Source organism: Rissa tridactyla, chromosome 6, assembly GCF_028500815.1.
Source record: "Rissa tridactyla isolate bRisTri1 chromosome 6, bRisTri1.patW.cur.20221130, whole genome shotgun sequence".
Taxonomy (NCBI): Eukaryota; Metazoa; Chordata; class Aves; order Charadriiformes; family Laridae; genus Rissa; species Rissa tridactyla.
Window position 1 is genome coordinate 6,423,969 of NC_071471.1, and position 24,868 is coordinate 6,448,836.

The window sequence follows — 24,868 nt, forward strand, 5'->3', positions numbered from 1 at the left end:
ACCCACAAGGAAACTGCCTCTGAAAAGAGAGACCTAAATATTTAACTAGGGGCGGTTCTGTGTGAGAGAAACTACAGAGACGAAGGCAGCTGGGAGACAGTCTACTTAAGCAAAAACTGTCTCCTTCTGTGGGTCTGTAGATACTGCATTGAACGTACACATCTGCTATCACCAAAGCAGAAAATTACCTTTCTCACACGATCTTCCTGTCCAGCCGAGCCCGCAAGTGCAGTTGCCATCCACGTGGTCACAGATACCATCGTTCTGACAGGCACACGTCAGCTGGCAGTTGGGGCCGTATTGTCCCTGGGGACACACTACAGAGAATTAACAAAGTTTGAAAAAAAATAAAATTAAACTAACATCCCCCAAAAGAATGAAGGTGACAGGGAATAAATAGAAACACATGCTCCCCAGAGAGTATCCCAAGTGCCCGGTGTCTCCCAAGGGCTGTGGGACACTACCACGGGTTTATTAGCAGTTTCATCCGAACGCTCCCAGTCTCGAGATATCGCCTTGCTTGGCTGCACTCCACGTTTGCTCATCCTGCTCTCCTCTCTCTGTCCCATCTGACAACTCCTCCTCTTCAGCAAACCCTCTCCCTTCACTTTTTCAGCTCAAGCAATTTGTTTCTAAATTTAGTCCCATCCGTCCACAGGGCCCTCACACCGCTCCCGTTGTGTGGTACACATCCCCCATCTTTATGTTCTGTTCGGGCCGCAGTCTCTGAAACCGGTCACTTCAGCTTTGAGCAGAAACCACTGCAAGGGTACCAAGCGTGGTGGAGCAAAGCAGTGAGATGTGGGCAGGAGACGGGGGTAGGACAAAGCAGGGTGACAGAGCGGAGAGGGACAGAGGCCGAGCACACAGCAAACTGCAATGTTATCAAGCAAAGGCATTGGGAAACACAGCTATAAACAATGTTTGGCGCTGAGTTTTATTTGCTGGTTGTTATAAGTATGTGCCCAACTGACGAGATGACCTTGGGTCCCGCTTTGTTACCTTGCTGACAGCTGGTCCCCATTTGGCCGGGAGGACAGGTACACTTGCCAGTCCGTGGGTCACACTGACCTTTACCGCATGCACAGAACAGAGTGCAGTCCTTCCCGTATCGGTTTTCAGGGCAAGCTGAAGGAAACACGGCCTTTTGTTAAACACCCTGGGCATCCAATGCCAGTTTTCATTTTTAACGTAGGTAGGATCTTATAGGTAGAGTTGGCTTCAGGCTTATTTCAGCTAAAGTGCCTGAAAGCAACAACTATGAAACCAAACCCCATCCAAAGACATAACTGCCTCTTCCCCTGAAACTTTACTTGAGGTTAAAAATATAATCTGTGGTTTCACATGGAACGTTTACCAGGTTCCCTACCCAAAAGGTGAGTGTACAACTGAAACATCAGCTGCTCATCCTTCCAGCTAAAGACGTCTTTCCTTCTTTAATATTGATGCTGTCCTACGCCGAAGAGCAAAGCTACAGGCTACTAACCTTCAAAGCATTGCCTTTCTGCGAATAAGCTGAAGAGAACTTCACAGGGATCATACCTTTGGAAATCACACAGAAACTCAGCCACACAATTTAGCTCTCAAACACAGAAGTGAGAGTAGGGTTGCCATGGAGTCTTTACCAGTTTTGCCATGACAAAACTTGATCTTTTTCCCGTTTATTGAAACTAATGGCACCATAGCGTGAAGCAAAATATTGAGATAATTTCTCAACCTAGAAATTTTGGACAGGAAGAAGGAACTTGAGCAATTCATGCTGAGCTGGCTCTAGAAATGAATTTGGGCAAGCGGGTTGTAATCCTGGGATGAGTGTCCTTGCTTCTACGCACGCAGAAGAGAGGGAAAATATTTTGCGAGAGATTTCTTACAAAGCTGGAATCCTGATTTACAATTCAAGGAGGAGGTAGCTGGGATCTGTCTGTTTTTCGACTGACAAGCTTTTACGCAGATTATTCTCTCTGCTGTTTTATGAAAGAAGCAGAACATGAATGTTGGCTTACTTTTACTACAGTCGGCTCCAATGAAACCAGGTGCGCAATCACAAGTTCCCGACGCAGGGTCGCAATGGCCTCCGTTCATGCATTTACAGGGGGTTTGGCAGTTTGAACCATAAGTACCTTTCGGACACCCTGTTTTAAAAGAACAAAATAGCAATCAGGCTATGTTGCTACCGGGGCCACTGCATTTCACGTCATAAGCACTTCGTTGCTTTCAACCAAACTTAGATTTTAATTTTCTAATTCTCTTCACTTTTAGCAGGCCAGGAGTGGGCATCAACAAGCAGGCGGTTGCCTGCAATGCACTGCTCAGGGCAGCAAGGCGGCGCTAACTTGCAGTGTCAATCCCTTGGAGAGCTGGACTGCTGCCACCAAGCCTGGTCCGACTGCTCCTGGCGCTGCCTGCTCCTCAGACATGACGGCAGCAAGAAAAACAAGCCCAGTTCTTCAGGGGTTATCCTCTTGGATTTCTGTTCCAAACCAACCAACCAAAACAAGCCCAGTTCTTCGGGGGTCATCCTCTTGGATTTCTGTTCCAAATCAACCTGTTCCCCCTTGCGCTCCTATGGCAGAGATGGAGCGATGGGGCCCTGGTCCCTCTTTCCTTGGGACAGCAACAGCCCGGTTTGCCTGTGATGGTGAGAAGCCACAAGCCATCTCTGCCGCTTTTAGCGGTCGTTTTAGCTGACCAGTTACAGATACTGGGGCAGGTCTCATCTTTTAAAAAAGGTTAAGTTGAAGAAAGTTTCTTTCCTCTATGGTCTACTCTCACTCCAAACTGGAGTTGGCGTTGCTCTAGCACATCTAGTGGGCTCTGGATGGAAGACTATGAAAATGTGCATGTGACAAAACCATGAAATTTCAGAAGGCACCTTCTCAGAACATAGACACAGGAGAGGGATGCTTTTAATGCAAAGCCAGAAAATTCTCTGAGGGAAAAAATAAACCAGCTGTGTTTTGTAATAACCAGAAGAAACGTCAGACCTGGATGGATTGCTGAGTCAGCGTTACATGGCAATGACCTCTCCATGAAGAGGTTTTCCAGGTGGTAGCGAGCATTTCTGGTTTCTTTTTGGACAGCCAGTGTTGAAGGAGCACTGAATACAAGATCAGGAAGACATGAATGCATCTGCCATGCTTAGCTCATGCCTTCAAGATCCTCTTTAGAGTGGTGGTCAGGGCATGCTCTGAAGGGCAGAGATTGTATGTTGTTGGGTTTTTTTGTTTGTTTGGTTTGTGGTTTTTTTTTTGTGTGTGTGTATGGTTGGACTTGATGATCTCAAAGGTCCTTTCCAACCATGAGGATTCTATGATTCTATGGAGGCTGTAACTGAGAAGAGCTGAGCAGAGCTGCTAGGCACAAGACTCCATCTGTCAGGGTTGCCTCCAGCGTGCCACCACTGAACTCTGGAGACGCGGCTTATTCTCCCAGTTTTCCATTCAACAGTTACACTAGTGCTACTACGTCTACACGCCATTTCTTTGCTCCTTCCTTTTCTTCCCCTGGCAAAAGGAAAGCCTACAGCTACTTTGGAAATCTGGTTGAATATATATTTGCGCACGTCTCCAAGCAACAGATCTCTTGCAATCTGTGCGTACATAACTTCACATATTTTCTCTCTTTTCTGAAGGCATGGTCTGAGTGGCTGGAGAAATCTCTGTATTTTTTGAACCGTTCAATAGAGAGTGAGAGCTTACGGTGAAGCTTTAAAGGGCTGCCTTTTAAAATAAAACTGAAAATTGGCTTCTGCTCTAATCAGGATAGCAGATCATCAGGACGAAACAGATACACACTTTTATAACATGCAGATACTCTCCCTAGCCCTTCTCAACCATGGCTTCTTCTCAGTGAATACTTCGTCATCAGTGCTTCCATCTGTCAGTACAGAAAATCTGTTTCGTATGCAAACCCTGGCACCAAGGAGTGAGCGCTGCAACATCTATTTCATTTCCACCAAGACGTGAAGTCAAGGACACACCCAGATTCAATGACTTAATTGGACTCTAAGTGAGTTTCTCCTTTCCTCCTCCCTTTCCTTTTGGTCATCATTTGGCTTTTCTCTTTTTTTAATTCTGTTTCCCACACCCTCAAACACGTTGCTTCTCCCTGGCAAAGCTTTCAGAGCTGTTCCTCAAGACTAGCAAGGGCTCCTGCGTTACTCAAAGGGATGCAGTAATTCTGCCCTTACCAATTTATTTACCCTTGCAGCATTTTATTTATTTTAGTTCAACAGGGAGCAGCACAAGCAGGGCAAACACATCAGCTGTGACGTTCATGCGATTATTAACAAGGCCGTCTCATCTGTTACTACTTTGCAGAAGAACTTCTACGCAGATCGCTAGGGCAATTTACAGTGTCCTGCCATTTAAGTAGATTCTGCCTTTATAATGAGGGCTAGCCTCTCACCACCGGTTATCTCATAAAGACATTTTCTAATTTAACAGTTTCCTGTGCATCTGACTTATGTTTTTCTGAGAATGGCAGGAGTAGCAGCCAGATTTCTAACTCATTTCCTGATTTTTTCCTTCTGGTTTGGGTGCCTTTGCCATGACCAAGAGCTCCTAAATCTTTTCATACCAACTGCATACACTAGGGCTTTTCTTATTAATATTATTAATTGTATTGTCAAAAAACCCACTTTTGAAGCATCCTGTTACCTACAGGTTGAAGGTGAAGCTGGTGAGGTCTTTCTGGCTCAGGGTTCACCCAGCCCAGTAAATGTCACAGAGACGTAGCATGGGGTTTTTTTATCCATTACGCCACCGCTAACTGCTTTTTATTCATAACTTCACTCAAGTAGATCTGCCTGTCCACCGAGTTATGGACAACTGATGGGAACCTTATTGCTAGTTTGCCTGCTTCCTCTGGATCCTGCCAAGAGACTGTTTCAGCTCTTCACTCCAAAATTTGAGAACATGAAAGCCTCGTTGCTCTTGGCTCCTGGAAATTTGACTTCCCAGCCAACTACACCTTTTATAGATACTTTCTTGAACCTTTTTTCACAGTACTATAAATACAGCAATAGTTGCCAGAAACCGTTTCCAGCAGCATCCAACCACATGTTGACTGGACTGAAGCCCATTTCACGACTTTGGGAGCGGCTCCCTATGCTGTTTTTAATATTATATCGAAAGCTTCTTCATCCTGGAGCAGCCCCAGTTCTCTCTGTAGTGAGGACGGTGGGAACAAGGACTATTTCCACCAAAGTCACGTTAGCTATCCCCGGTTATCAGACATTATCAGACAATGCTTATCCACCACTCCATTATCTCTCCAGTAAACATTTAACAAAACTGTATTTACTGAGAATTTGCTGTGCAAGATACTGTGTACGTTTGGAATCTAAGAGAACACAACGCCATGAAGGCCCATCTCTCATACGCTATAGGTTTAATCCTAGCTACGCAGCAGCCCATGGCAAAATCCCTTCTGAATGCAACGAAACGCAGATTTCATTTTGTAATTTCTTTTATGTCAGAGCTTCCGTGCAATTATTAACATTTTAAATTTTAAATGCTGAAGTAAAATCTTAAGGATCTAAGCAAGCTCGAGGACATTCACTATAATGTACAGAGATTCAGTACTGTATGCACAGGTAACGACTACTGAAAGATCGCTACATAAAAGTAATAGGCTAACCATGATTAAGTCTTTTAAAATGATACTGTTAAACAGTTGATCTCCACCACTGCTCTACTATAATATTTATTATAATGTAACGTATAATGGATCCAGATGGCTCTAGCCTAGATTTTGAAGGCCGGATTTCGATCCCACTTACAGTGAGAACTGATGTACAAAGGAGAATAAAATCAATTCTTGCATTTGCATTTATATTTTAAAGAATACCTTGTGATGACATGATGGTAATACAAATGCCCGTCTCCAAAATGAGCCTGATTCCTATTTCTACTCAAGGAATAAAGCACAGGTTTAACCCTTACTAGAGCTGCACGCATCGGAGCTGGCATTTGTAGCCACATTGTCACCCAAAAAAGCAAGCAAACCAGAGCTGCGCTCGATTCCTAGGAAAGGAAAATCAGCATTTGCCAAAATGAAAGCACTTTTTTTTTTTTTTAAATGAGACTATTACAAGCCATGGAGTAAAAACAAAATTAAAGTTGTAAATAAAAAGGTAATTAACTGTCTCCTTTTTTGGATATGTTGGTATATGTTTCTTATCAGTTGCCACATTCCACCAGGAACAACTTTACAGATGTCCTAAAATACCGGCATGAGGCATGGGGGTCTGGGAGTATTTTTTATGATGGAGTGTTCAGCCAATTGGCATTTTGTCCTCTACTCTAGTCACTATTTTTCAATCCAGGGTAACAATTTGTTTAATTTGATTGTTCCTCAGAAGGCCCTACAGCTTAAGTGACTTTATGAATCACTTCGATTTATTGCCAATTGCAGCTTGTTGTTTTCTAATAACCATTTGTTCTTACTTGAGCACGCAGAGATTTCGGGAAGCATTTTGGCTTAGGTATTTGGAAATGGGAGAAGTACACAATACCCAGGTGCAGCTGAAGATGAGAGGTGTAAATACAGAGAATGATATTGATATTCTTCAGCGTGGCATGAAGTTGGAAAGAATTTAGTTAGTTAGTCTGGGTTTTTTTTTTTTATTAATTGAAAAAAAAATATTTTTTTAAAATTAAACCCTGGCAGTAATACAGATATTTTTATTATTGTAAATGAACCCAACCAACCCTTTCTTTATCTCAGTCAACACTGAAAGTACTGACACAGGTGGACTCAAAGGGCCAGCACATGCTTCTGCATAACTCGGTCCTCGCTCAGAAAGCGGGTGGCCCACAAAGATACTCACGGAGGGTGCAGCGGGTCCCGTAGTACCCGGGGCGGCAGGCACAGGCGCCGGTCACCGGGTGACATTCCTCATTCTCGGCAGAGCACTGACATACTCGGTTACAGCTCTTACCATACGTGCCCGGTGGACAAGCTTGGGGAAGAGGAAATGTAAACCAATAAATTAAATTTGTCTTGGTAAATATAACACTCAAACAAAGAGTGAGCTCAAATTTATTAAATAAAATCCCTGCCTACAGAATGACGTTCTCCTCTGGGACTTTGGATTTATTACATTTACTTGGGGGTTACTTCACCGCTTCATTTTGTTTCGTTCAGTCAATTTGTGCCCAGCTGTCAAGGGCCAGATACAATTTTCTTGTCACTAGGAAAAATCATAGGGAAATTTCAGGTAAAATTGACTAAAATAACAGTATAATTCACAAGGGACCAGGCGTGTGGATAAAGACATTCTACCTTTTGCAGGGAGTTTAAACTTGCAAAGCTGCTGTGGCACCAACACCTTTAGAGGTTTCATTTTGTCTGTTGACAGCCACATTGCCTACAGGTTTTGGACTTTCCACATCTAATTCTTACATCTCACTTCCATTAAGTTGCCCTGGTAGTGGGTCAGGATTTAGAGTCCTTTAGTGCAGGATATGAGACACCAATGTCAATTCTTTTAATTCTTTGTTGTTGCTGTTTTTCTTTTTGCTAAAGGGGCGCTCAGGCAAAACCTTGTAAGGAAGAATAAAGCCAAAATTATGCAGCCGGGGTCACAGAACAAGCCTGCTTTCAAAGGCAGATCCAGATGGCCAAATTCAGCACCGAAGAAAAACCAGATAATGACATTTCCACAAGCTCTGACAGCGGGAATAGACGGTCTCTCAGGGGACAATGCCAACAGAAAGCGGAGGTGCTGCTTTACCCAGGGCACAGTGATGGCCGTGGGCAGGAGCCGGCCTCTGCTGGCACTTCCTCAATCTATTTTGATCAGGTTTGGTCCCCGGCTGCTCCCTGCCAGACTGAGGGGTGCAAACCTAGAGAGGACAAACCCCGCCAGTCCAAACCACAGCAGGCACTGAGGTCAGAACCAGCCAAACCATTTGGGTGAGGGACACACAGCCCCTGTCCACGTTCACTGCCACGCAGTTGTTGCCTTCTCCCTCTTCAAGCATTGTATCACCAGGTGTTTAATCATAGAATGGTTAGAGTTGTAAAAGAGCTTAAAGATTATCTAGGTCCACCCCCCTGCCCTGGGCAGGGACACCTCCCACCAGCCCAGGCTGCTCCAAGCCCCGTCCAGCCTGGCCTTGAACCCCTCCAGGGATGGGGCAGCTACAGCTTCTCTGGGCAACCTGGGCCAGGGGCTCACCACCCTCACAGCAAAGAATTTCTTCCTGATATCCAATCTAAATCTCCCCTCTTTCAGTTTAAAAACATTATCCCTCATCCTATCACTACACTCCCTGATAGAGTCCCTCCCCACCTTTTCTGTAGGCCCCCTACTGGAAGGGGCTATAAGGTCTCCCCGGAGAGAGAGAAAATTTCTTTTATTTAAGAAATTAATTTCTTAATTAATTTACAAGGAAAGTATTTGCATTCTTATAACAAACTTACTTTTCTCACAGCCGTAGCCGGTGAATCCCGGAGGACAGCCGCATACGCCCGTCAGGTGATGGCAGGGGGTACCCGCGGGACACCGGCACCGCTGGGCACAGCCCGCGCCGTAGCGGCCGGGCAAACAAGCTGCAATGGTGCAACCGATCCTCGTTAGGGCACGGGGCAGGCAGGATGCTGCAAAGCTACCCCCCTCCAACGGATCTGCTGCACCAATCCCCATGAGCACCCCCAGACCGTCCCCACCGAGCAACACGGGACTGAAAGGATCCCGTCATCAGCTTTGGATCCAATCTGAACGTTCCTCCATAAAAGCCCAGCAGACACTCACGTTTGTCACAGTGCCTCCCTCGCCATCCCTTCTCACAGCGACACGCTCCATTCTGATGGTGGCAGGACGAGCCGTGCACGCAGTCACATTGCTCCTCGCACTGCTTGCCAAAAAATCCTGGGGGACAGACTGCGAGGAGAAGCAGAGACAGCAACAGTTCTTCCTGCACCCATCACTGCCAAATGAGCCAATATTGCTCTCGCACATGGCAATGGATATTTAGATGACTGGATGCCCAGAAAATATCATTGAAAGAGAAAAAAAATATTAAAAATATTAAAAGCATTTACTGTTGGCTATTAATGAGTCCCCACGTGAAAGCTTGCAAAGACTTAGCCCCAGTCTAGAGTGCAAACCCAGACGGTGCCTATAGAGATGGCGATGCCATTCACTTTTACACAACCACGCGCAGACAAAAGGATGTCTGTTCGCACATTGAAAATACACCGTGTCCACGTACTGCTTCCCACCTCATGGGTCTCTGCAAAGCGATCAGGGAGAAAGCGAGGCCTGAAGAAAAGGATGGTGGGCACTGCGAAGGCTTTACACGTCACGCTTGTGGCTGAGGCTTTGGGAGCCCTCAGCACCTCAGGAGACACCAGAAAATTGACACGTTTCAAGTCACCTGATACCTACCGCTTCTGAGATTTCTTTTTCAGGGATTTACATGGATTGAAACACGCCGGACAGCTATGCCAACTCTAAGCAATCTGGACCACGTGCAAGGTAGGTGCAAGCTGAAGCATTACAGGCCAATTTGCTGAGCCACAGAGATGAAGCAGCATGTGGCCAATCTGGCAAACTCTCCCTGCAGCTCACTCCCTTTCGTGTGTTCTTCCTTGTACCCGTAAGGTAGAGAAATACCTTATTTTTGTTAGCAGGCAGGGAACAGAAGTAGGATTTGTTTGGACAAGGGCACTTATTTGTGGTTGTGCAGGGAGCTGCCCCTGGGGCTCCCCAGACACGTGGTGAACGCTCACGCTGGTGTTACTTCTAATTGTCCTACAGAATACTGGAAAATTAAGACAGAAAATAGAGACGGACTTCCTACTGGGGAGGAAAAAATGGCTCAGTGCAGAAGCGAGTGTTAAAATAAAGCATCCGCAGAAGGAACTGCCCTTACCAACATCACAGCGGTCCCCAGTCCAGCCGGCGCGGCAGATGCATTTCCCCGAGTGCTGGTCACAAACCCCATGGTGGCAGCTACAGTTCCGCTCACAGCCCTCTCCGGACCTCCCGTCCCCACACTCTGAAACGAGATGGAGGAGACTGACAGGGTCCAGGCTGGAGGGGCTCTAGGGAGAACACGTTTACACCTCTGAAATACGGCGAGACACCTAAGCTGGTCCTAAAAACCTTCGCTGAGGGAGATTTTGAAGGCACACTTAGCAAAATTCCCTAGAAATACGTAATTTTCCTTCTGGAGGATTTCTTTTATTATTTTTTTCTCCTCAGACTGAGTTCACTACCTATCTTCCCTGTCCCCAGGGGACAGAGAATAGCTTATTCCTCCCCTTTATCCAATAAGTTTCTAGCACCACGATACGTTCAGATGTCAATGCCGTATCTCCCCTCGGTCCTCTCATCTCCGACTAAACAACCCCAATTTTTTCAACCTCTCCAGACCCCGTGCTCTCCAGCCCTCTGACCCTCTTCTCTCTTTTTTCTGGGCTGTCTCAAACCAGACCTCACCAGAACTGAATTTCGTTGCGGAGCAACTGGTGCTGGAGGGATGGAGGACGTGATGAGACTCACCCAGCTCACAGGCTATCCCCGTCCAACCCTGGGGACACCGGCACTCGCCCGTCACCCGGTCACACGTCGCCTGGCTGTGGCAGATGCAGCGCTGTAGACAGTTTGCACCATACCATCCAGGAGGACAGGCTGCAAAGAGGAGGCAGGACAAAAGCCTTCCATTAAAAAGAACAGGAGGAGGACACAGGTTAAGCCCAACCCTTCCCAGCTTACACCCCCTCTCGCCCTGCTGATCATGGAGATGCTGCGGGAGCTACAACCGAGTGAAAACGGGGCCACGACTGATAAGGAATTACACACACCAGTGTAAAACGTGGTCTGGGAACAAAGCAGGCGATAAAGTGAATTAAGTATGATCCACCAAATGGCCTTAGGATTTTCTGTTCACCCCCATGAAAAACATCTCTTGTATCCTACCAGCTTTCTCAACACCAAAGAGTGGAGTTATTGATTTCCCTGTTTTCAGCACTTCTTTCTACAGTCTTTAAAAATCACAACTCCTTTTCTAACTGATCTTGCCACCCACAGCTGGCTGATGACATTTTACAGTTTACCTAATTTTAATTAAGCATTTTATTAACGCCATCACAACCAGATCCTATGGACAGAACCTCATTTTTTTTGTTTGGCACAAAAAATACACACCTTTTAAAGATGCTAACAGGGGCAAGTTCTCACTCTGCAAAAGCCCAGTCACCAGAGGATGGCTCTCCCAGCCTCACATGCTTATCCCACCTCCCGACTCCCAAAGAGAAAAGAAACCCCCAAACGTATCATGAAAGAAAAAGGGTATGTTTGACAACGTCTTTGTATTTGACAACAGCTGTTTTAGCTTCTGCTTTGGTTTTGTATTTGAGGCCTTCATGCAAACCGGAAAATTTTAGGTCGTCTCGTACACGTCACCGAGAACAGTTTGGTGCCTTCCCAAATTTTTACTCCTTCATGGAAAGAGCTCTTCAAATCAGGTTTTAAAGGGGGACTCAATTAATTAATTAATATATATTCCTCTACTCCTGCCGGTTTTCATCCACTTTCCCTAACCGTCCTCTCGGCATGCTGAAGGGCAGCCGCTGCTTGGGTGGAGGTGCTGACCCCAAAGCCCAGCTCCCCCAGCAGCATCCGCAGCAGCATCCCCAGCTCCGCGGCACTGCTTACAGAGCCAGGTACCTTGCGGGAGAGGCGCAGAAAAAGGAGCCTTCCGCAATGGGGATGGACAGACTTCTCCTAGCGGCTTGGGCGCAGGGGATTAGGAGGTGAAACATAAGCCTCAGCGCAGCCTGTCTTTGCCAGCCTCTTTTCTTAAGACTCCTTGGAGTTGGGCTTGCGTCTGAGTCACACTTATGGGTCTAGTTGCCAAGGCTGGAAGTCCCAATGCCTTTCACATGTTCTGGATTTAGCCTATGTCTGGAACAGCGTACGGTAATGACGAGGATCAGTCAGGCGCATGGGACAGTAAAGCAGGCCACAGAAAAGAAACAGTTTTGTTTCAGTGTCATAAGTGGGAGTTTTATGGACCTTTTCTCCCTTAATCAGACAGCCTTCAAAACCAGCTCTCTTCCAGTTTATGACTGTTTCAGCCCCCTCTGCCCCATGTACACTGAGCTCCTACAGCAGGCCCCTGAAACGCAGCATCACAGATTTATTTAATGGACTGAGCCGTGTTGTTGTGCGGATACAAAACCAATGACAACACGGGCCAACGAGCTGGTAATTAAAATACCCACAAAGTCCCCTGAGCAGAAGTTTTAATTTTCCCTCCTATAGTCCTCTGGCAGGGGGTTGAATTTCCAACTGTACCTTCTTCGCAGGTGGCTCCTTTCCACCCCGGGCTACAAAGGCACGTCCCGGTTATGTGGTGACAGAGGGCTCCGTTGTGACAGTGACAAGCGTGGCTGCAGCCTGGCCCATAGCTGTCCCCCTGGCAGGCTGCAACGAGAAAAGTCCGTAAAACCCCATCAGGATGCATCAAAGGAGGCATCGTACAGAGCAAACCTGAGACACAACCCAACACCGGAGAAATCAGTTTGAAACTGGCTTCCAGTGACACACTTTTCACATCATAAGGGTGCCTACGTCCATATATTAGCCATGCCTGACATTATATAACGCGGCTTAAAAATATGTATCATAGCACGTTCCGAAGAGGTTTTTATCGAAGGGCAGGATCGCTCGGGTGATGGATCAGCTGTCAGCCCCTGCCCTCCGGAACGTCTTTGTGCTAAACTAATGGTCCAGCAGAACCGCCAGCTTGACAGCCCGGGTATTTATTTGCATCCTGGTAAGAGAACCGACAACTTCATTGTTTTCGACGTTCATTTTTCACAGCTGGATGCCTTCGCTCACCCAGAGTCTCATGCTTTGGTCAGAGAGGGGTGATATTTTCAATGCATTCAGTTAAGCAGCTGGCTCCCAGGTGAAAACTTAACACAGCCATCTCGCAAACGTACACTTGCTGCAGCTCCGCTTTCAGTGCTCCTGCCTGTGAAAAATGGCAGCGATAAAATTCCTGTAGTCTCCGTCGCACCAGAGATTTGGATAGCTTTAAATGGTGGAAAACAGACAGTGCTGCTACCCTGTTTTCTTCAGATATCACTCACAGAATACAAAACGCGTTGATGAAATCGGAGACCCTCCTTGCAGGGTTTCTGTGCCTGCCTTGCAGAGGCTTCTTCACTTGTGCGAAGCTTTCAGAGCCTCTCATCCCTGCTGGCACACACTGGAGAGGCAAAAAAGGCTCTGATCCCTGGTCCAGGAAAGTGTCCTCCACTCACTGAATATGATATCTCCCGGGATCAGACCCAAACGATGACTTTTCATCAACACCTCTATGCCTTTGAGGGCGTCAGTGTGCAGAACAAGATGCAGTGCTGCAGGAGGACACATCCCCAGGGACTGAAGGGAGAAGTGAAACCACCTCAACCTCAGTGGTGAACTTGTATGACAGCATCCAACCCATTCTCAGCTCTTTTCTTCCCATTTGCGGACCTCCAGCTTCCCGACGTGGTTCTCACAGACACCATTTCTCCACGGACTTCTTTTCAACACTGCTCATTTTTTGTCATCGCTTGGACCCCATCCACATTGAAACCACAAGAAAGTGCAGGAGCTCAGCCCCATCGTAGTTAAAAGTTTGTTCTGCAAATGAGGCCTGGTTGCCAAGTTAAAAGTTCAGCCCATCCTACAGAGCTCTGGCTCGGTTTTGGGAGCAGAACTAAATATTTCCACAATACAGACCAGAACTATATCATAACCAAGCCAAAGGAAAAACCAGCTCAGAACCAGGTCCCCTGACTGGTTACTAGTGGTTCATGTGAGGTTTTTGGAGTATGCGTGCAAAGCTCTTGTTACGCTTACCGAGAAGACAAAAGAATTTTCCAGTGAAAATTCGAGTAAGAAAGCAGAAATTTCTGGAGAAGAAAATTTTAATGATTCTATTGGGTGGATGCAAACTTTTTTTAGCTTCTTGGTAGAACAATCCTGATTATCAAAGTCGTTTGAAGAATAAGATAACAAGTGATACACTGAAGCTATTTTATGAAGTTCCATAACTGAATGTACGAATATCCCTGGGACTTTTCTCCTTTCTTCATGATGAGTGCAAAGGGAAGAAGCCATAGAAAGGTTTAAATTATTACACTTCTTCCTGCTTCAAAATTTTCTTCTCGATGCCTTTCCTCTGCAAGAGGAGGATTTATTTGTTTGCAGTCTTGCAACATGAAACTGGAGACCAAAACATTCAGACTGGAAGGCAACAGCCATCCAAAGTGTCGGGGAGCACAGGGAAATAACTGATGGGCACTAAGACTCAATAGAGTGCCCAGAAGCTTTGATTTCATGCAGCTCCTGTGGATTACTCTCCCCAAAATGAAGCTTCAGCTTTAAAAGAACAGGGAAATTGTAAAGTCAAGTGCTCACACACCACGAAACGTCAAACCCCTGGTTATCAGCGCCCCCGTGCAGAGACTCTTTCCATACTCATTTATTTTGCAAACCGATGTGGTCTGGTTTTATCACAAGGAACTGCTTCTGTGAAGATCCTGCTGAGCCCCAACAGCTCCAGAAAGAGACGTTTTTTTGTACTAATAGAATCGGGGCAAAATGTAGATGCTGAATTGTGTTCTACATTCCGTACAGTCTACAGACAATTCTACAGTCCGTACACAACATGACTTCTTTTTCTGTTTGTTTGGTTTTGGAAACTGCAAAATTTGGCCCAGTTTGTATAGAGAAAGGAAGGTTGCATCTCTGGCATAAAGAGATGCCAAATGTCAAGTCCTCACGTCTAAATTGCTGAGGCATCACGACACTCCACAAAACAGTTTAGTTTATTTTAAACTCAGGCAATACACCTTTCCTAAACTTCCTTCTTGGAAATCTAAAATATCTTAGGCAGACACTCAAAAAAACCCAACCCAAAATAAAAAAATCACCAAACACAATATTAAGCTGAGGCAGAGCTTGCTTGGCAGATTTCATCCCAGATTAATATAATTAATTTACAAGCAATTGAAAAACACAGTCTTGTAATAGAAAGTGTTACGCAGCTTCAACAAAAGGCATTACTGTCCATATCGCCCATAATTAGATAGCAGTGTATAAAATGCACTGCGTGGACGGCTTAAGATCAATTCAAATCCCATGATGTCAAAATTATTCCTCAATATCTTCCAGCGCATTGCCTGCAATCTGATTACTTGAACACGAGCGCTGTCCTTCCAGCTGCTAGGGCTGGCGAGTCCCAGGAACCGGCCAGGGGAATATTAAACACCCAACAAGGATGGGGAGTGGTGAGCTGGCGTCTCCGACCCATGGTTGCCTTACTCTGAGCAGCTTTGGAGCAGCATGGCCGAGGTCCAATCTTAAAATCAAAATGAAGATTCTTCATTTAGCCAAGAGAAAAGGAAGGTTAATCCTTCGCACCATTAACTGGCCTTGCTCTTTTGCTTACAGGCGAAGGAGACCTCGGAGGCTTTGGCGTCTTCACCAGCATGAAGAATAAATCAACCCGGCATAAAGCTCTAATGGCTGCGGCTCAAGAGAATAAATAGTTTTTTTTCTCATGCGAGTAGAGAGGGGCTCAGAAGGCCGTTGACAAAGAGCTGCATTTCTTAATTGAATTTAATGAAATATGTAGGAACAAAGCTTCCCATCCCTAATGCAGTCTAAGGAGCAGGGAAGGGCCAAGGGGATACACTGCTAACGCCGTGGCTCGGCTGAAGGGCAGTACAAGTGGGCTGCGATCAAGAAGCAAATATCGTTCCTGTTCAGCAGCACCTTTTCTGCTCTGCGGTACAGTTATACGGCTCTGGCTCCGCATTTATTTCTTGGTCAGCTCATTAACCTACACCCGCAGGGGAGTATTACCACCACCACCACCATCCTCAGCGGTGGGAGATGGAAAGCCAAGCATTCCTACTGGGGGGCCGCGAGGAGGCAAAAAGGACTGCCATGGCGGGATGTTTGCAGAAATATCTAAAAAGTGGAAAGTTTCACCAGCATTGACCCTCCCGTAAATCAAAAGAGCAGGGGATTTTGCAGGAAAAGCCCCTTCAGAAGACAGGCTGTGTTGCGTGGCGGGGGCAAAAGAGGAAAAATTCTGATGAAGAGCAAGCGCAGCCCTCAAACAGGGCTGATTATACCACAGCGTATAGCTGGAGAAGTGTTTCAATATAAGTATAATTCCTCTCTATTTTCTAAATTAAATTAATTTTCTGTTGCAGAAATCTGCAACCTTTGGATTGAGGAATTCTTACGAAAGTGTTCACTAACAATGAAAGTCGGCTCCTTGCAGAGCTGCTTTGGCCCCCAGCTCTACACCACAGCCCTGCAGACGGCAGTCGTATTTTCAAAAGGAAGCACAGACCATGACATCATCCTAAAGGGAAACGAGGAAGCTGAGAGGCTAAAACATGAAAATCTTAAAAGAAAACATATTTGCTAAATTTTGCAAAGGGGCTCAGTGATCTCCATGTGCAATGCCATGTAGCTACAGAAAATGATTTTATTTCCCGTGACATTTAGTGAACAATTTCTCAGAAGAGCCAATTTTATATATGCACACACACAAACACACAAAAAAGCCTCAAAGTTTGTGGGATAATCCACACATGTGAAAATCTAGGAAGCCGACTTCTTTTAAAAACAAATAACTTTTCTAAAAATTAGTTGAAAAACTATTTTCTCATGCTCAAACAACAAAATAGTCCCAGCTCTGATTTTTCCACTTGGTGCATTTGTAATCTGTCACTTTATAATTGATAATTAGCTGAGATACACCAGGAACACGGATATAATATTTCATCTCTCAATGTTGCACAAAAATAAAAGCAGAGATTCGTCATATGGTAGGAGATGGGTCTGCTATTTAAAAACCGATGCTTATAACGTTTGACAAGCGCCAACAGCAGTTAAAAAAAAAAAATTGGAGTTGATTATTTACACAGCTACCAAAAATTGTTCCCTTTTTTGGCATCTTTGGAAAGGAACGTGACCTATCTAAAATTGTACCCTGGCAGGTCATCCTGCGTTCCCAGAAGGAGCCCATGTTAATGCTGGAAGAGTTTGGGAGCGGGGGTGGTGAGCGTAGCCTGTACGTACGCTGCTCGCAGGTCTCTCCCAGCCAGCCGGGGAGGCAGCGGCAGGTTCCCAGGACGTGGTCGCAGCCGGCAGCATTCTTGCACTTGCACACCTGGTGGCAGTCAAGCCCAAAGAATCCATCTGGACAAGCTGAAACGCAAAACATTTCATTTTTAGCAGAGTTCCTTTTTCTTTTTTTGTATAAACTCTAGCTGAGAGATCTGATGACACAGGGCGCTGCTCATCTTTCCATGGCTGTTCTGTCACAGCGCCAAAGTTGCTTCAAAGGTTAAACCTGCGCAACTCTGCGATGTGCATCTCAGCAAAACGCGACCCGTTTTACACAAGCAACAGATTTCTGCATAGAAAAATACGGGTGAGAATATATTGAAAAGCCATAAAACAGGCGAGAGAATGATCCGGAGGAAAAAGAAAATAATTCAACATAATGCAAGACCAGGGGCCCGTCCCCCATTATCTCCCTGTCTTTTGAAATGCAAAACTTCTGCTCCCATTTACTCTCCCGACGCCTCTGTAAAGACTTTTTTTAACAGTGAACATAAGCCACAGTGTTGTAGTTCAGTACCGAAATGAAAACCTGGCAAAGAGAACACGTAGAGAAAACCAGGATAAATTAAATGTAGCACAACAACTCCGGGGAGCTTAAGGAGCTCAGTACCTGCATCGAGGACACACAGAGCAGGCCCCTGGATTCAATTTACATCTGTACCAGTGCTGACGAGAGTGAAAATAAGCCACCGGTGCCTGTCAGGGGGCCGCATCATACCCAACATGCTGCATTACAAGAACGTTAAGGCTGCTATGCAGAGTTAAAAAAAAATAAATTAGGAATTATGTTTTCTATGTAGCCTTAATTTAACCTCTCTGCATATATATGTGTTTAGATTATATAAGTACCCGTATAATTAGGTTATACGAAATGATAATAAATCTGTAGATACACAACTGTACGTCATTCTTTCCACAGAACCCCTGAGTGACAGTGCTCATTACATGAGCAGCGATTCAATAAAACTTAGCTCTCTGTCCTCCTCCTTCAATATAAACTCATAGTCAAAACCTGATCCTCACGCTTCTACCATGAAATCAGAATGCCTGACTTCCCAATGGAGTCTTGTGACAATTATCATCATACACTACTCAACGACCCACGCGAATTTCAAAGCTCTCTGCCAGGTCACAGTAACACCATTACCCCTATGCATCTCCCACTGCTGGACTCTCCTGTCCCTTTCCTTGCCGTGTCTCTTCCTCACGCCCAGGCTCTTTGTCTCAGTCTTCTCTTGCTATCACTCCCACAAATGCAAATTCAGCCCTCTGAAAGGGCAGACGCCCCTGCGGTCTGCTTTGGATACAAGGGGGAAAATCCAGTATCTGTAGACAGAGCTGAGCCTGGACCTTCAGAGAGCGAAGGCGGCAGGGTACCACGCCGCCACGTCCCTTTGGCTTCTTTACTCTCCGAGCTCCCGCTCAGCTTGTGCTACGTATGATTGTTTCATCTGCTCCAAATCAAAGGGCTGCTCTTCCCTTCGCCCAGACTGCAGCTTCTTCCTTGGCATATGAAAGATCTCAGGCTTACGCCACTTTCCATGCATGCGTTGTCTCAGAAAAGCAGTTTATATCATAGCGATATAAGACTGCGACACATCCCTCAGCCTCTGGTCTGTTGGTAGACGGGGAGAGAGCTGTTATCAAGTTGTAAGGAAGAGACATCAGCATGTGGTTTCAATCTTTATGTCCTTATTTATTACGCTTCAGTAGCGTGTACGGCACAGCATACAAGAAAGGACTTCTACTTAACCCGAGGTGACTTCAAAGGCTGACAAAGTTTTTCTTTGTTTAATGCAGGGACTGCACAGCGCTGTCAGCTATTCCTAGACATGCGCAGTATTTATTTTTCCCTTTTATCTTGTTAAAACAGAACTCTTGCCGGGCTATCTTATGATAATGATTAACTGCTGAAATCCCAAGAGAGAACCTGGTCCGTCTGTCCTGCAGTAGAGCTGATTCAGACAGCAATTCAAACGCAAACTTTGAGTGCTGTGCTTCACAAGGCCTATACGTTGCTGTTATTAATGCATGGATTAATAAACATACTGTAGGAAAAGTCCCAGAGCCCTGCTGCCTCCAGTTTATGGGATAATTGTGCGGCATTTGGGGATAATCCGTCAGATCAAGCAGCGAACTGGGTAATTCTTCTGTTGGCCTGATCCCGTAACCGGACACATGCCTCGGGTCACACAGCACATACCAGCGCAGCGGGGAACGAAATTAAACAAGATGATGGTGCAGCAAAGACAACTGCAACCTTCAAAGCGGGAGCAGCAGATGCTCAGCGCTTCACACAATTAAATCAATTATAACAATTGCCTTCCCGATCAGGAGCAGAGCAAGGCCGGCGCAGGGCAGGGTGACCCGGCTGGCTCGGCGTGCTCCTGGCAGAGCTGTGAGCATGGATGGCGACAGGCACATCTCCAGTCCTCTTGGCTTTGCTGGTTGGGCAGTTGGACTGCCCGGCATCAGGAGCCCATGGCCCAGGCTTCGTGCAGGTCAGATGTTAACGTTTATTTGAAGAAAGAATCATAGACTCATAGAATCATTTAGGTTGGAAAAGACCCTTGGGATCATCGAGTCCAACCATCATCTCCACTCTACAAAGTTCTCCCTTACACCATGTCCCCCAACACCACATCTAAACGAGTCAAACACATCCAGGGATGGTGACTCCACCACCTCCCTGGGCAGCCTATCCCAGTGTCTGACCACTCTTTCTGTGAAGAATTTTTTCCTCATGTCCAGCCTAAACCTACCCTGCTGCAGCTTGAAGCCATTCCCTCTTGTTCTATCGCTAATTAAGCATTGATATATTTAGCTATTTATGACAAGAAAGATTTTTTGGGGAGTTCAGGGTTTGGGTGTTGGGTTTTTTTTGTGGGTTTTGGTTTTTTTTTTTTTTTTGACTTGCCTGTTTAGCTGTAAGTGCATTAAAACCAAAGCCCTGCAGCTGGGGGTGAATACAGTAGGCATCTTTTCTGGAGAAAATGCTACTCAAGTTATCTATGCTTTAACGGGACAGAGAAAGGACTTAAAGCCATCTTTTGCCACGATTACCACCTCTGCACAGTCCACGAATGCAGAGGCATTAATTGCTGCTTCAGTCCAGGAACAGCCAGAACTCCACGTGTGCCTTGAGTACCTTCTCCCCAGGCACGTAACATTCTCCACTCAGGAAAGGTTTCTGGTGGCATTGCTAGTAGCATCACTCGCAAGAAACCACCAAAAAGGATTCATTTTCCTTTGGTAACGCTAGACCTTGTGAAGAAACGTACATTATTTCTTTAGTGTTCTGGTGGTATCAACTTGCTGTTTTCAAGAAAATGCAAAGGAATCCTTTCCTAGGTTGTTCAGATTGTCTGCAAACATTTCTTTGTAGATTATTTTGTTTTCAGCTTTATTTGGAAATGTTAGCTACTTCGCAACTGCTCCTTTTGCAGCTCTTTTGAAAGAGTTACAGGATCCACAAGGTTCATTTTTCCAATGGACTGAGCAGAACAGAAAGACGGAGCAGGCATGTTCCACCTTCAGAAATGTCTCATTTTCTTTCAGAAAGGGTCTTGATAACTTTATTCTTACCTGTTGTTATTATTATTCTATGTGATCACATAATTACTTGAGAGGCAGCAGTACAAACGAATGATACCAGTTGGAGATGAAGAACAGCCAATTGAAGCTGACTCCGAGCAAAGCAGAACTGGGATGCTGATGGACTGACAGAAGTACTCTGAAGAGTGTGAGGTCTCTTGGCAGCATCCTGTGGCTGAGGGCACAGAAGTTCAGTCAACGCCTGAGTAACTCACAGCAAGGACTCACAAAACAGCAGCCTGGAGCAACAGTGTCTCCTGCTACTGGTTGGCTTGGAAACTGTCCTGTGCTGGTGGATGATGATGATGTGGCTTTGGCTGTTATCTGTATGACTGACAGGTGATATATGTAGGTAAAACACCAATTTGCACTGAATATTGCAAATATCACAGAATGGTTCCGGTTGGAAGGGACCTTAAAGACCATCTAGTTCCACCCCCCTGCCCTGGGCAGGGACACCTCCCACCAGCCCAGGTTGCTCCAAGCCCCGTCCAGCCTGGCCTTGAACCCCTCCAGGGATGGGGTGGCCACAGCTTCCCTGGGCAACCTGGGCCAGGGGCTCACCACCCTCATAGTGAAAAATTTCTTCCTGATATCTAATCTAAATCTACTCTTTTCCAGTTTGAAGCCGTTACTCGTCGTTCTATCACTACATGCCCTTGTAAAAAGTCCCTCTCCAGCTTTCTTGTAGGTCTCCTTTACGTACTGAACGGCTGCTGTAAGGTCTCCTCGGAGCCTTCTCTTCTCAAGGCTGAACATTCCCTTAGGTTGGCTGCCTCACCAGGGGATGACCAGGGCCGTGCCGGGTCTCAGTCTCTACATTCTTGTCTGCAAGGCACAGAGCTTGGCTGATGTGGGAGGATTGCAAAGAGGACGGCAAAAAGCACATCCCCATCAGAAGGAAACCCTGCCAGTCTCCGAGTCACTAAAAACAGAAGTGCTACAGTTCCTCGGAGAGAAGGTGCCAAGAAGGTTCTACCAAGGGCAAACCACCCACACTTTTTCCTTCATCTTCATCTTGTGGAACCAGCCAAACTCTTCTGGTTGAAACTTTCTACGTGAATAAGTAACAGGTCAGCTCAGAGCAAACAGGGTCTTAAGAATGGTAAGCACGAAATTCTACCTACTCTCCCCACTACAGTCTTCTTTCAGGAACTTAAAGGGATAAAAATGTCCAACATGACTGATCTGAAAACTGAGACTTGTATTATTTTTTTTTTCCCAATAGACATCACCCAGGCTTCCCCCTATTTCTCACACCTCCTGTGGCGAGGGATATTCAGCCTCTTTGTCTCCATTTTGATTCCTGCTGGAATGAACAGATTTACACCACAGATACAGCTCTTCCAATTGAAAAAAAAAAAAAAAAAAGATAGACTTATGAAAACAGAGTTAAAATAAATAATTTTAAAAAGGGACGTAGCGGAGATACCATAAACTATGAGGCACGCTTTGCAGCAGAACTCTGAGAAGGGTATTTTGTATAATAATTCCTGGTAAGAATGAGAGGGGAACAAGCAGCAGTATCTGCACTCCAGCCAGTTGGGTGCTTTGCTGTTACCGGCCGGGCTGTGGAGCACCTCCCTTCCCATCAGAGGGCAGCAGCTGCCCGCGGGTGCCGCTTCCCTCCACCGGAGCCACGCTACCTCCATCACCTGGCTGACAAAGCTGCTTTCTAAGCAAAACAATTGCGACTTTGGTTTAATGATCACCGTTCGTAGGATCTTCAATCATTTACACCTAAATAACTTTAATAATGCCTGACTGACTACGTGCTGTTTCTGCTGTATTCAAGACTTTTTTTTTTTTTTTCCTTTTATGATCCGCACAATGATGCGGCATGACAGCAACCTCAGACGATGCCACAGACTGACTCACAATAATGTAGCTAAGGAATCCAGTCCAACCTTTCCAACGCTTTAACAAATGATCAGGTAATAGAAGATGATCTGTTGGGTAAATTAAGGACAAAAAAAATATTTTTTTTTTCTTAAAGAGCTCATTTGGGAAGATGCGCAGATCCTTGTTTTTCTCTAAAACGTTTCAGGGATGCACTAGGAACAAGCAAGCGTAAGGCAGGACAAGCACCTTTCTGCTCAGTGTTCAAATAGTAGGATTCTGCTTAAATAAGAGAGTCTCCACTGAGATGTGCACTAGCAGGAGTCTTAAGCATGTATCTAATTTTAACCACGTTAAAACACGTGCCCAGCGCTAGGCACCTCGCGAAATGCTTTGCTGAGTTGGGACGGAGGCACACATTTCAGTATCATCTCCCCGTTAAGTTAAACGGTTTCCTTAGATGAGGCACTGTAAATTGTAAACCCAACTCTCTGCATAAAAAAAAAACAAACCCATAAACAAACTAACCATCTGCCTAAACCCGAGAGGGAGCAGAGGGAGAAGCAGTACCTCTTTCACAAAAGGTTCCTGTCCAGCCCGCCGCGCAAGTGCAGGCGCCGCTGACGTGGTCGCAGGCAGCTCCGTTCTGGCACCGACAGCTGGACTCGCAGCTCGGGCCAAAGCTCCCCTCGGGGCATCCTGCAGCGGAGGAATCAAAACCAGATGATGGGTTAACTCCGGAGCAGATCAGGGATCAACGGGAAATTTTTAGATACATGGGAATTCATCCTATTTCCAAAAGAAGCATCAAGGCATAATGGTAATGCCTTAAAACTGATGTGATCAAGTCTTCTCCTTGGGGTCCAGGTAGGTTGGGCTGTTTCTATTAAGGTCTATTTTAGAAAAACACCAGGGTGCTGAAAGACTAAATTCTGCACAGAAAACTAATATCCTCTGGTAGTTGCAAAGCCTGCGACTTCACAGGTCCGGCTTGATGACACTTTGCCCACCGGTCTGGCGTTGCTTACGTGCACATCTCCTCTGGGAATTCATCAGCCAGGAGGGGGGAAGCTCCCAGCTTCTGCGCCTCCTTTCGAGGCCCCATGCTCTGTTTTCCTGCAAATCTCCCTTCCCCAGAAAAGTGGAGAAGATATGAAATGCAGAGGCTTCCTTTAGAAAGCTCCAAACTGAAAGCTGCATCCTTCGCTTTCGGGCTCTGCTTTGAAAAATTCAAGCGAAAACATTACATCTGGGGGACAGATTAACAATTACATTTCCACAGCAGTTAACGTAAGGAGTTTTAAGAGATTTGCATGGTACTCGCTGTCGGAAGAAAGAAAACAACACTTGAGAAGGAACATAATTTCTTCCAGGATTATAGGAAAATCAATTAAGAATAGGGCCAGTTGCCTAATTCACATTAGATATTTTGGACAGGCTGAAATATAGAGATATACTTGGCTAAGTACAATATTACAGGGCCTCTACTCACATCTTGTGAATTCCCCTCTATGTGATTTACATAGATTATTGCCAGATCTCTTTTAAAAGTGTATGATTTTAGCATTTACATCAGAAAAGTGACTGTCAGGCAATCTGGAAAGAATCACAAAGAAAACAATGAGGATCCTCAAAGACAACTCTATGTCTGGAATAAAGGGGTGGGTTCGGTGCCGTCTATTTGGTACCGCAGGCGGGCACTCATCGGAGACAGCGTGAATTCGGTTGCTCCAGGAGCCAACCTCTGGGTCTCTCATAGAGGCTGTAGGTTGGGATGGGAGACAGAAGCATAGCAAGGTACCTTAAGTATTTCTTTGCTTTCAACCACCTGTGTCGGAAAACGGGCCGTTGTTTAAACGGGGAGTTGTTTGAATGTATTTTTTGCACTTACAGTTAAAATTCAGTCCCAGGGTTGAAGCGGTGCAAAATCCCATTTGCATCACCTCCTATTCCCCAAGCTGCAGATCGTCGTGCATCACGCCTCCTACGCTAGTTCAATGAGTAAATAAGTTGAAGTGTACTTGTGCCTTAACAGCTTGATCCCGCTCAGCGTTTACCTTTCACTTGAAATTTCAGAGTCCAGAGGATCTACGCAAGGAAACCGGTATTCTGGTGCAATATAGGTGACACCCCTATAGGTGTGGGGCTCAGCTGAGCTTTCTTCAGACCTACGGCGTTTAGCCCGGAGCTGAGACTTTCAAGGTGACGGCAACGGGTCAGTACGCTTCACAAATGATTTCGCAGCCCCCATCACGGAGAATCTGCCCCCTGCTC

At 45.8% G+C, this 24,868-nt stretch overlaps 1 protein-coding gene across 4 annotated transcripts in view; it reads right to left on the reverse strand.

Moving 5' to 3' along the window:
- Positions 1 to 24,868, reverse strand: part of LOC128911843 (multiple epidermal growth factor-like domains protein 6) — a 211,047-nt gene that overhangs the window by 11,533 nt on the left and 174,646 nt on the right. For 3 of the 4 annotated variants that reach the window (XM_054207328.1, XM_054207329.1, XM_054207327.1), the window contains 11 exons: positions 23,165 to 23,293; positions 17,114 to 17,242; positions 12,314 to 12,442; positions 10,517 to 10,645; positions 9,885 to 10,010; positions 8,762 to 8,890; positions 8,431 to 8,559; positions 6,833 to 6,964; positions 2,004 to 2,132; positions 1,003 to 1,128; positions 189 to 317 (listed from right to left, as the gene is read on the reverse strand). In XM_054207328.1, the coding sequence (XP_054063303.1) occupies positions 189 to 317; positions 1,003 to 1,128; positions 2,004 to 2,132; positions 6,833 to 6,964; positions 8,431 to 8,559; positions 8,762 to 8,890; positions 9,885 to 10,010; positions 10,517 to 10,645; positions 12,314 to 12,442; positions 17,114 to 17,242; positions 23,165 to 23,293 (1,416 nt within the window). The remainder of the gene's footprint in view (positions 1 to 188; positions 318 to 1,002; positions 1,129 to 2,003; positions 2,133 to 6,832; positions 6,965 to 8,430; positions 8,560 to 8,761; positions 8,891 to 9,884; positions 10,011 to 10,516; positions 10,646 to 12,313; positions 12,443 to 17,113; positions 17,243 to 23,164; positions 23,294 to 24,868) is intronic. The other variant, XR_008467197.1, reaches the window with a different exon arrangement.